The sequence below is a fragment of the Lactuca saligna genome, chromosome 8 (genome assembly GCF_052625555.1).
Source record: "Lactuca saligna cultivar CGN05327 chromosome 8, ASM5262555v1, whole genome shotgun sequence".
NCBI lineage: Eukaryota > Viridiplantae > Streptophyta > Magnoliopsida > Asterales > Asteraceae > Lactuca > Lactuca saligna.
The window spans coordinates 214,526,981-214,540,704 of record NC_136424.1 but is presented as its reverse complement, the minus strand read 5'-3'; the positions used below and the strand labels follow the sequence as shown (position 1 = coordinate 214,540,704).

Genomic DNA, 13,724 nt, shown 5'->3' with positions numbered 1-13,724 from the left:
TCTAATAACTGAAGGCTATTCTTTCTCTCTCTAACTCTCAAAGTGGATAAAAGACCTTTTTACCCCTCCATTGTCTTTATTACTTATGTTTGACCAAACCCTACAGTCAACAAAACTCAACTCGAGTCAACAATCCTTGTTTGACCCGACTCGCAGAGTGCACCCATGTGACTCGTCGAGTCCACTCGTCTCCTTAGAAGCCTCATAAAACCAAATCAACTGGTCGAGTTAACCTGTCAACTCATCGAGTTACAGAATGCTCATATTCATCGGAATAAACCCTAATCGACTCGTCAAGTTAGATCATCGACTCGCCGAGTTCCTTAAGTTAAAATTCTCATTCAGTCTTTTCAAGGAAGAAATGTTACTCCATACTCTAGATCTGACCTCCTAAAGCTCGAATATCACATAAATCTTGCCGCTTTACGTTCATGCATGGCATATGGGCTCAATAATGCCAATACAAGCTCTTACAAAGGTTTGGTGCTCAAAAGTTTGCCTCAAGGTCCATAAAGCTTGGGTCTATAGGCTCATAAGACCTTTTTCAGTCCAGATATGAGGTTTCAACCTCAGGATATGCTCAATAGACTCAATAACACATGGTGGATGGGGGAAAACCCTAAAACTTCCCCCAAACCAAGATCTTCACAAAGAATGATCAAGTTAGCATCTTTTACCTACAAGATAAGCTATCCACTGAAGAATCTCTGGATCCAAACATCCCTTTCTGGGGCAAGCCAAGATGCTCTCCAAATCTTCTCCCAAAGTTGCACAAAAACAGCCAAATTTGTCTCTTTCTCTCTCAAAAAGGATGGACCCGATCTAGGGTTTCTCATAGAACTCTATGGAGATAAGGAAGGCAGAAATGAGGGCTTAAGGCCCTTTAAATAGGACATAAACCCATAAAATTAAGATTTCACTGTGCAACACCTACTCGATGAGTTAGCTTCTTGACTCGTCGAGTCCATTCATTAAACCCACACAAATAACTCGCCTCTACTCGATGATTTGGACTCATAACTTGTTGAGTCACTCCATAAATCTAAGAATTTCTCACACAATAATATACCTGAAAATCCAGATGCTACAATTCTCCCCCACTTGAATTAGATTTCGCCCTCGAAATCGCTCCTTAACAACATGTTGATCGAACCCAATAAACTGAAAGCACCAGCGAAAGGTTCTCATAGCACACGGATATCTTCCTCCGTGAACACCCGAATCCAAACAAGAACTCTCAAACCTAGAAAAAGGACATACCCTTCTGCCACTACGATACCCCTTCTGCCTCTCTAGAATATGAAACTCTAGTGGACTATCTTACCGCTAGACCGCCCTCTCAAGATATCACCATGTTATTCGCTCCTCAAATAACAGACCCCGATAACTTACAACCACTATGATTCTCTCTTTACGAATGATAGATCAAGTCAATGCCCAAAATTTGCTACCGATCACTCATACCAGACATATTAAACAATCCAGCTCATACACCAAGGAATGAAAGGATCACATCATACCAGGGACCCATCCCTTGTACTGCAATCAAAACCCATCTGAAAAATGAATTCTCAACACCATGTCTTCAGACATAAGCAAAGATCTTGCTATCTCATAAGTATCCTCTGACACCTAACAATCATAAACCCCAGCTCCCTTCTCAAATATCCCTATTTAACACTGAGCACTATGTCATCTCCCGACCCAATAGTTGAACCTCCAAAGGTTACCCATTGCATACCCCAAAACATTTCACTGACTTCCTTCTCATACTAACTATTTCGGCCCAGTGTGACACACAAGTCATGAAGTTTGCCTTACCACAAGCGAATACTACAACCTCAACTAAAATCGTCTCACCCTCGACCTCTTTCGTCTACTACTCATTAGCTCCATACATCTCGCGGTCCTTCCCTTATAAATGAATTGACGCACACAGGTCTAAGACATCAGCTGACACACAATACCCCTCAAAAAGGAATCCACCTCTAAGTCTGAAATCTCATTTCGCCTTCACAATACACCATTAGTTCCAACTCAAACTCGAGAGTCTGATTCAACCACAAAATCTGGAACCACTCATTTCCAACCTGGTACTAAACTCATGACCTAAGTTTTGCGAATTCATGCACACCCCATCTCTATAATCCCTTTCGATTACGATGATCCCTTGTCAACCCTGGATATAACAATTCTTGACCGAGACGGAGACCCTAGTGTCGCCCCTAGTACGACAACCAGGTTCCCACGGACTCAAATGATAAGGCTACCCAAGCTTAGGAACTCCTCCGTGTCATGCTCTAACTAGTGAATACTACAGCTCCCCGTAGATTCTCAACGCTTCTCTCACTTATTCTCCGGCTAATGAAAACTACAGTTACCTGCAGTCCCAAAATACTCTCCTGCTGATCAGTGAAAACTACAGCTCCCCGTAGTTTCATAATGCTCCCCCTCTTTCTAGTAAAAGCTACGGCTCTCCGCAGTTTCACAACGCTTTCTCACTGCTTGGTGAATATTACGGCTCCCCGTAGTATCCCCGCATCCTCTTGCTGACTGGTGGATATTACGGCTCCCCACAATATCACTACACTCTCTCGCACTAACTCATGGATGCTACAACTCCCCGTAGTCTCACAACACTTTCTCTTACCACCCTACGATCTCATCTTCAAGTCGACGCGACACTGCATTCACTAACTCATGCTCTGCGGCTCATCATAGATAGGTGCACACACCCATCCAAAAATAAGCATCATTACTCCTGACGGCAATCGCCATGACAAAACCCCTTTTCTCGCTGCAATACCCATTCTTAAATAATCTTGCTTGACGTCGGTAGCCAAAGGGCTCCCACTGGAACCATAGATACTGGACACACTACTTGCCATCTCTTAACTCAAGACTCAAAATAATCCGAAATTTAGGACATCATACTCGGATACCTCGGTACACCATCACATAACCTTATGATGTCTTGTCTCAACCACTGATCTCATACTCACGGCATGATACTCAGATACCTCATTGCCCTCTCAAAATCTCACAACTGATCTTCCTCTCGCACCACTTGTAACCTCGTATATTCCATCTCTCAATCCGAAACACAGAGGCATCGTCAATGACTCAGAACACGTTGACGAAAATCCGAAGCTCCAGCTTCTATTGATCGCTACCTATACTATGCTACTCATTCCGACTTTGAAATTGGTTGAAAAATAAACGGTTGTCCCTCCTGGAGTATAAATCACAATCTATACCTATACTTGCAATTTCTGTCACTGCACCCTAAATTCAACGACCTAACCGCACACGAACTCAACATTTGCAAACCCGAAAAATCCCTCGCCACAATAAAGTCTCTGACCAACGGCCATCTGCCGTGGATTCGCTCATCCATTCTTAAAAACATACGCATACATCTTCCCGTCTGTCACCTCGCCTCGTCCACCAACAACCCAGGTCTCATGTGTCCGCACCGTAGATCGCCATAACCATTTCTTTAACCGCACTTGAATAGATTGTTGATCCCTTAAAAAGAATACTTAATTCTCCGCCACTCATGGTTCGAACCATCAATAATTTTCATACCAACAATCTATTCCATAGACTGTTTCACCATATGCATCATACTTGAGTCTTGGAACGTACCATGCAATCATTTAATGATCTTCTCGATGGAAATCAAGCAACTCCGAATATCCCGTAACCCAGAAAAAAAATCTCAGAATCCTCCCAATGTGATTGTCTCTAGTCTTCTTGAAGCCTCAGACCGACACACCACCGGATACCCCAACAGATTCAAATTAGTCATGACCCTTAGTCTGGAAATAATGTACCATCACGCACCTCTTCCATGATTCCTCAAACAGCCTCCCATCCTGGGAGCCAACAATAAGCAATAGATCTCACTCTCACAGTCGATAAACAACATAGAAAACGAGAGCCACCGCCCCAATATACTCCTCTTAATCACTTGAAATTGGTGCTAAAAGCATGCCTCCTTCAATAAGGCATCTCTTTAATCTCTTCCATCTTAGTCCCACTAATGACTCTTTCATGGTATTAGAAATACCTCGTAACAAACATAATGCCCAAATACTCTGGTGAAAAGTTTGCAACCCCTTTACTACCCCACGGGGTTTACCTCCACACTCTGAAATCGGAAGCTCGTTATCTTTTTTGCTGCTCTCAGAAAATGGGGACATCGCAACTCTTGCTACAGAAGGTGGCACCTTATCAATAGGTCGATTACTCAACTCAGACCCCGATCCTCTAATAAGCATCATCTCTACTCATCCTTGAGTCTTGCGACTCCAACTTACATCTCAACAAAAATCTCTCGGACACTAACTCGATTTCCCCCTCAAGGTATGCTCTAATGAGACTCGTTCAACATGGCCCTCTGGCCCCACACCTAGGGCTGTAAACGAACAAAACGAACAAAAACATGGATTGTTCATGTTTGTTTGTTTCTATTTAACCGAACTACAAACGAACACAAACATATAACAAAACACATTTTATTGTTTGTGTTTGTTTGCTTAGAAAATTACATTGTTTGTGTTTGTTCATTAAGATGTTAAATGAACATAAACAAACAAATATAAACAAACAAAAATAAACGAAAATAATTGAACGAGTACCATGGAGGATAAATGAATATAAACAAATGAACACAATGAATAAAACCGAGTAACCATAAATAATTAAAAAAATTATACGTAAATCCTACAATATAAATTATCCAAAAATCAAAATTAAAAAAAAAAAAAAAAAAAAAAACTCAAAAAGAAAACTTCAATATCATCTTAACCCAAATTTCTTCCCGAAAAGTCAAACTTGCGCATACAAACACTTTGGCCTCGTCGTATCCATATATGTTCTCCAAATTTTAGACTTAACTTCCATCTTTAATAACATCGTGCAAAATCACCATCTATTATTAGACAATTTATAGACACCAATATCATATAATCAATTAAAACAATGATAAATAACAACTAATTGCAAGGTTTTACCTTTTAGATCATTACGAATCATCAATCCTCAAACATCATGGAATATCAAGATGTATAATGTCATCATTTTCCTATAGCCAACAAAGAAAATAAGTAACAATCATTATACATAACAAATATCAGAATTTGAAAAAAAAAAGTAAGAAATTTACCTTGTTTTTTTTTTTTTTTTTTGTAGCCCATAATATTGACGATACCAATCAGCTCCACATATAAGCATATCTACCATCTTAGTTCCTAATGAGTAACGATGTGGATCAATAACCCGTCCACCCACACTGAAAGCAGATTCAAAAGCAACAGTAGTGACCAGAATTGCCAAGATATCAGCCGCCATTTTTGATAAAATTTTCAATTTGAGATTTTTCTCTTTACACCACCCTTAGGCATCAAAATCCACACCGGGCTCAACCGTGTACCCTGCTTCTTCCAAATAAGTGTCTAACTCCGACTTCACACTAGCAACAAAGTCAACATTTCTAATATGCTGATTGTATTTAGCAGTGCCACTTTTGATATTTTTACCAAATCTAGATGTTGTAAGGCTTGGACCATTCTTATGAGCTTTGCTTTCAGTACCACTAGTTGTACTTGAAGATGATACAACATTTGCAACCCTATAAGCTTCAACATACTCTGCAAATAATTCTTTTAAAGTATCAAGAACAAGTTTTGTTTGTGTAGGAGCCTTGTTAGCAGAATAAATGGCCTTAAACGAGAAGTTGAGTAACTCCATCTTGTATCTAGGATCCAAAACTGTAGCCATGGAAATCAACAAATTACTAGTACCCCAATACTTTTCAAATTTCATTTTCATCTTCTTTGCCATTTTCATCATGTACTATATCCTATCTAAAACTAAATCATCCAAAAAATCTTTTATCCCAAATAATTCAAGAAGACATATATTTGATGTAGGATACTCTGAGCCTGTGTGTAAAAGAAATCCATATTAGTAAATATTAAATGATTTTATTTTGAAAGTAACCAAAAGAAGTAAGGATGAAACATTGTATTTTAATAATGCATCTTCAACAGATAAAGTCTTAAACAATTAGTTATATTAAAAAATTAAATAACATTCTTGGTTCTTTTTTTTTTTTTTTTCAATTTTAACTTATCATGCCATAAATTAATATGATGAGATAAATATATACATAAGGAAAGCTAAATACATAAGGATGAAACATAAATTAATACCTGAAATTAATTTTGTAGCCTCGTTGAAAAGTGCCAAAAACGAGCAAACATCTTCGACCTTTTTCCAGTCTTCATCGGTCGACAAAGTGGTGTAAGTACATTCTCTTTCGGCATAATTCACAAATACCTCTTTAAACTCCGAGGTCGTAGACAACATAGCATATGTTTCATTCCAACGGGTATTTACATCTAAGATCAAAGCTTCTTTGACATGGATAATTTCTTTAAAATTTCACTAAATACATGCAGTTGGCCCGGTGAGGCATTAACATGTTTCACACTCTCACGGACATTGTAAATTATGTCCCTAATTTCTGACAATCCATCTTGAACTAAAAATTTTAAAATGTGTGAGCAACACCACACATGAAACAACTTACCACTAACAACAAGCTTCTTTTGAAGATTCTACTTTTCAGTTAGCTTCTTAGCTACCACATCATTCATTTTGGCATTGTCGACCGTCAAACTAGCAACCTTTGTCTCAATATTCCAATCTTTGAGACATTTAAAGAGAAGGGCATAGATATAAACTCCAGCATATGGTGGAGGCACATCAATAAAAGCCAATAAGAACTAGTGAAGCTTAAATTCAGGATCTACAAAGTGGCATGTGACTACCATATAATGAATATTCTGACACGATGTCCACATATCAGTTGTGATACTCACACGATCAACAATATTAAATAACTTCTAAATTATTTTCTTTCCAATTTCATAACTAGATACACTATCTTGTCTAACTACTGCACGCGATATCTTATTAAATGTTGGATTAGCTTCCTTCATCACAACATTAAATAGATCATACTCAAAAGAATTAAACGGTAGCTCATGAACCATGATCATGTGAGAAATAACCTCCCTCATCTTAGAATTATCGAACTTCCAATTTTGGACCGAAATCGAGTTATCTGATTTTCTAGGTAAAACCTTCAAATTTAACTGGTTTTGGGCACTCAGCAACATGCCTAAGCAGTTGTGTTGTGGTACCCTCCTTAAACTTCTTTAGTTTCTCATCACAGTGGATGCATTCACACTTTTCAGGTCCATCAGCCAACTTTATTACATGAAAATGTTCACACACTTCTGAAGTCTTCTTTCTTTTCCTTCTAGCATATGGAGGATGTTCTTCATTGTTTGTTGCATTTGATTGTTGCACACCAGCCACATCTACTACTTTTGCAACCTCTTCTCCTATGTTACTATCAATAACAATAACATCTAGAGAATTTTCCATTCTTAGAGAGTTTGCATTTGAATCAAATTTTGTTGAGTTTAAATATGGTTCATTATAAAATAGAGGTTGTGCACTCCCATTAATATCAGACATCTACAATAAACTGATAGATTATCTTAGCACCAAGATTGAAAAACTATGCAAATTATTATGAGAAAGTTCATGTTTCTCATCGTTATATAGATGAGTTCTTAGGAAACTTAAAAAACTTTATTGTTTTTACAATTATGGTGCATCCATGTAAATACGCTTTTATGCCTTTAAAATCTTTGGTGCTTCTAAAATTAATAAATAAATAAACCAAAGATAAGGACAATAAATAGAATTATAGGCTTATAGTAACAATATATATGCCAATTAGGCAAAGGGAATGAAATGATGGGGATAGGAAGCACATGGCCACAATCAACATTGATATAGCAAGCACCAATTTGAACTTTGAAGACTTTTAATAAAACAATTGAATCGTGGAATTAGCTTAAATACACATGGTATTTTCTTAGTTTTCAAGTTAATATGTGAATAAAAAACGAAACCCCAAAAAATTGGATCGTAAAACATAGTGAAAAAGAAAGGAGAATGAGAATTTTACCCTGTAGAATCTCTATGTTATCAATTATTAACAGTCGATTGCATGGAACGATTTATTTTTTATGATAGTCGATGAACAGTTGCTTAGAAGTTTCATTGATTTTCTCGATGCGTTTGACGATTTACATATCACTTTTCCTAATTTTCCTAGTTTTCCTTATCTATCTAATGAATAATTACTAAAAGAATTTGTTATAAGGATTTAATGAATTACCATAGATATGCATATGAATTTAATGAATTACTATATATAAAATCAAACATACATAAATGAACATTAACAAACAAACATAACTGCGCGTTCACGAACATAAATGAATGAACGACACCGTTGTTCATGTTTGTTTGTTTAACTAAACGAACAATATATCATGTTCAAGTTTGTTTGTTTATTAAATAAACGAACATAAACGGAAATTTTACCGAACAATTATGAACAGTTTGACAAAAGTTTGCTTCATTTACAACCCTACACACTCTATCACACCTGATCTCAATCTAATCATTCATAATAGGATAACTGGTAAAACCATAAGCACCGCCTGCCACAAATCATGGTACTCGAACCATGCAATCATCTCTTGATCTGCTACGAATCACGGTACCCGAACCATGTTATCTCGTCTCAATATGCTATGAATCATGGTACCCGAACCATGTTATCTCCTCTCAATCTGCTATGAATCATGGTACCCGAACCATGTTATCTCCTCTCAATCTGCTATGAATCATGGTACCAGAACGATGTTATCCCCTCTCAATATGCTACTTAGAACCTCTAGAAGTCTCCCTATTTTGAGTATGGGTCATCTGCTTTCAGTAGTACAGACCCATACTACCTTCCACATCTACCCATACTTTCCACACGAATCGTCCCAGATTTCCGAAGTAGCTGCTTAACCTCCTCGATCACAAATCCTGATGAACCTGGTCATTCCCCATCTAATACTCTCCTCAATCAGTGTACTCATCTAACTAAGGTCACTCTCTAGGCTCTTCCTAGGTTCTTACACTTCTCTGCCACCAGCTACTGAAGAACTTCTTATGATGCCAACCATCTACCTCCTGAATATCGTCATAGTCACTTAGTAGCTGACTCCTATCATCAAGAGTTCCACAAAGCATGAAGCAAGCAGTATTTTGGCATTGAATAACCTCCACTAGCATATAAAACCACTCTAGATTAGAATCTATTTGCTATACTCACACTCAAAAGCTATCGCCGAACTCAAGCAACTCTAACCCTCGTGGGTATCTAACTACCTCTCAATAGGCTCCTCCAATGCTCATCTAGGTATCTCTCCTAGATTACTCATTGACTCAAAGTTCTCTATAAAAGATTCCTGTTGGATACTCTTACTACGCACATACTCAAAGCACCTCACAGATAGCAAAAGAATTCCTAGGCTAAGGCATCACAAAGCAGGCAACTTTAGCCCTAAATTATGAAATACCTAGCCTATCTTCTAGCATGCATTACTAATAACTCATGACACCATTAAATAAGGGTACTTTGGGAAAGGACCGTTCAGGCTCTGGCTGATCGTACACACTGCTCCTTCTCGTTTTTTTTTGTTAGAAACTCTTGATCATTTTAGGAAAATCATTTCTTTTGAAAAAATTTCACAAATCCTCAGTTAGAGTCCAGGCATACCCGAAGGTGCATCCGAATCCCTCAAACTAAGGCTCTGATACCAACTTGTAATGTCATAAATTTTCAAATAAAATTTTCATTTAAGATTACATAATTCTCGTAACACCTTTCACAAAATCACATTTACAAATTGCAACTCCATAATTGTTTGATTAAAATCCAGGATCCTTGAAATATAATACTCTTTCACTGTGTGTACAATCAAGCCGGTGCCTTCCCATGAACCTGAGAAGAACCTGAAACCCATAACACATAACACGGTAAGCATGAAGCTTAGTGAGTCCCCCAAAATACCACACATACAATTATGTAGCCACTCGAGGCTGTAACACCAGTAAGACCCTATGGTTAATGTGTCTCAGTCAGACCCTCTGGCCCCACAATTCTAATAGATCCTCCGGTCCCAACTCTATAAGTTTTGAATAATATACACCATAAATCACAAAGAAATAATGCATGATATCACAATACACAATGTAAACACATAGGACATCTCAGTCACACAAAGATACCACTCGTGGTAAGTATAGTGAGAAGACTCACCTTGCAAGCAAGCAAGCAATAACCTCGCACCCGAATCTCAAACTAGAATCTGCCTATCACAAAGGATGAATATCTCAAATTAATACTCTTTCTCACGACTCTAATAACCGAAGGCTATTCTTTCTCTCTCTAACTCTCAAAGTGGATAAAAGACCTTTTTACCCCTCCATTGTCTTTATTGCTTATGTTTGACCAAACCCTACAGTCAACAGAACTCAACTCGCGTCAACAATCCTTGCTTGACCCGAATCGCCGAGTGCACCCATGTGACTCGTCGATTCCACTCGTTTCCTTAGAAGCCTCATGAAACCAAATCAACTTGTCGCATTGACCCGTCAACTCACCGAATTACAGCATGCTCAGATTCATGGAAATAAACCCTAACCGACTCGTCGAGTCGGATCATCGACTCGCCGAGTCCCTTAAGTCAAAAATCTCATTCAGATGTTTCAAGGCAGAAATGTTACTCCATACTCTGGATCTGACTTCCTAAAGCTCGAATATCACGTAAAGCTTGCAACTTTACGTTCATGCATGGCATATGAGATCAATAATGCCAATACAAGATTTTACAAAGTTTTGGTGCTCAAAAGTTTGCCTCAAGCTCCATAAAGCTTGGGTCTATAGGCTCATAAGACTTTCTTCAGTCCATATCTGAGGTTTCAACCTCAGGATATGCTCAAGGGACTCAATAATACAAGGTGGATGGAGGAAAACCCTATAACTTCTCCCAAACCAAGATCTACACAAAGAATGATCAAGTTAGCATCTTTTACCTCCAACATAAGCGATCCACTAAAGAATCTCTGGATCCAAACGTCCCTTTCTGGGCCAAGCCAAGATGCTCTCCAAATATTCTCCCAAAGTTGCACAAAAACACCCAAATTTGTCTCTTTCTCTCTCAAAAAGGATGGAACCGATCTAGGGTTTCTCACATGACTCTCTGGAGATAGGGGAGGCGGAAATGAGGTCTTAAGGCCCTTTAAATTGGACAAAAACCCAGAAAATTAGGGTTTCACTGCCCAGCACCTACAAGGCGAGTCGACTTCCTGACTCGTCCAGTCCATTTATTAAACCCACGCGGATCACTCGACTCTATTCGATGAGTTGGACTCACAACTCGTCGAGTCGCTCCATAAATCTCAGAATTTCTCACACAATAACATACCTGAACATCCGGATGTTACATCTAGTTATCAAGATCCAGTCGAGTCTGGTCAAACTAGTCAAGACTTGAAGTAAATAACTTCAACAAACTATTAAAGAAGTTTAAATAAACTAAAGTATAAAAAAAAGTAAATAAATTAAGAAATAAATGAATTTATGAGAGATGATTGACAAAAATTTTAGAGTGAAGTGAAGGATTCTATTGATGCACAAATGAGGTGTGAAAGTTGTGTTTTTAGTACAAGGTTGACACTACTTTTATAGGAAAATGAGTCCATACAAGAAAAATACATAGCATAAAGAAAACTTGCATCAGTAAACAAAATCCTGATAAAGTGGATTTTCTCTGAATATGTGTTAAACTAAAAAAAGGAATACAACCAAAAGAACTTTCTTCATGTCAGGGAAAGTTGACTAGGATGCAAATCCAAGGCATCTAGGAGTCTTGGAGTCTATATCTTCACTTCTAGTATGAAATAACATTCCATCTCGAAATGAGGAATGATCTCGGAGTGTCTTATTCTCAGAGAGCCAACTGTCTTGGAATCATCATTTTCATGTTGGTTGAGAAGTGATTTGATAATGACTTCTCCATTTTGGAGTCTTCACTCCTAAATGCTTCATCTCGGAATGGGAGACCATCTTAGAATTGTTATGTCATTTTGTAACGGTAACCATCTACGAATGACTTTGTAACATCCATAAAAATTCATTAAATTTTAAACTTTTAAAAATAACCCTTTTTCTTAAGAAGTGTTTACAAACACCATGGTTCCCAAAACATTATTTAAAAAAATCAGAAAATCTTTCAACATAGTTTTCAAATTAATCATATTATCAGAGTTTCCCAAAAGTCATAAGTCCAAAGCGTGAGGATGTGTACGGTCGCGCCTTTACCTTGACACGGTCCAGTAAAGTACTTGAAACCATAAACCAAAATTGTAAGCATGAAGCTTAGTGAGTTTCCAAAAAGTAAAAACACGCAAACATATAACATATACAAATAACACCATGCATATAGAGCATTTAGCATGTCTGGACCGCCTCACCGGGGCTTTAGCCTGTCTAGAACGCTCACAGAACCTTCAGCATGTCTAGACCGTCTCACCGGGCCTTCAGCCTGTCTGGACCGTTCTTCGGGCCTTCGGCCTAATTGGTCCGCCTCACAAGCCTTCAGTCTATCTGGGCTGCCTTGTGTCTATTGGTCTTCAGTACTAAGCAAGACCGCATCAACCCAACCACACACATAAACCATGTCGACATATACATAATAGATAAGCATACATATAATATATTAATATAAACATTACCGGGTTTGTTGACTAGCAACACGGAGTAGTACAGTCTCAACCCAACCACACTGCATCAACACACGCGATTGTTTAACAAAATGTAACGCCCGGTTTCTCGTATGTAATAAATTCAAGAATAGTAATAATTTATCATTTTTATACCGATACTCGATGAGTTGGAGGCACAAACTCATCGAGTAGGGACTGATGTTTGGACGCGAAACTTCATGTCTCCTCGACGAGTTGGGAGTCTCTCACCATGTATCCATAGCATACGCAACATAACCTGTGCAACCCTGCTGAAGATAGTGCCTCCCCCTAGCTGCTGAACATAGTGTCGGTCCGCCCTGTGGTCTCTCACCCTGTATCACTAACCCTCCCCCACTAGGAGTGCGAACCCTCACTAGCTGCTACTCACAGTCGATCACTGCCCCATTGGGGCTCAACAAATCCATTCCAACTATAACCTTATTCCCTCTTAGGGGAATAAGGACTAGATCCACAGAAAACTGCTCATCAAACAACTGTAATGTACATCCAAGATGAACCATTGCAACCCTGATGGTCCTATCATCTGCTATCTCGACATCAAGTGCGCAATCCGGATCCCCTAGAGCTCTACTAAATCGCTTGCTAAGCGCAAGAGACACAAAGGATCGGGTGGCACTTGAATCAAACAGTACTAGAGCTAATATATCGTTCGATAAGAACGATCCTATAATCAAACACATAAACATAAGTAACATGTAATAAAAATAAAGGGATAGGAGAATGATACATACCCGTCACCACGTCAGGACCTGCTCTCGCCTCCTATGCAGTAAGTTGAAAAGCCCTGCTCCGCACCGTAGGCGCCTCAGCCCGGCCCTGACGGCCATCTGTGATCCTTACAGTTGTAGGAGAAGGTGCCACCACCTTCCCTGCTGCTACTAAACTCGGGAACTGGGACCGCTTGTGTCACTTTGATTTCACTGAAAACAAATCAGATCTGATGTTGTCGTGGTGGTGGTAGTGGC

The 13,724-nt window shown here is 38.7% G+C and overlaps 1 protein-coding gene across 1 annotated transcript; it reads right to left on the bottom strand.

The window, feature by feature from the left end:
* Positions 1-5,400: 5,400 nt before the first annotated feature.
* LOC145010483 (zinc finger BED domain-containing protein RICESLEEPER 2-like) lies at positions 5,401-5,847 on the bottom strand. Its single transcript, XM_078969018.1, has one exon. It carries the CDS (start codon positions 5,845-5,847, stop codon positions 5,401-5,403), a length of 447 nt encoding a protein of 148 aa, XP_078825144.1.
* Between the last annotated feature and the right edge of the window lie 7,877 nt (positions 5,848-13,724).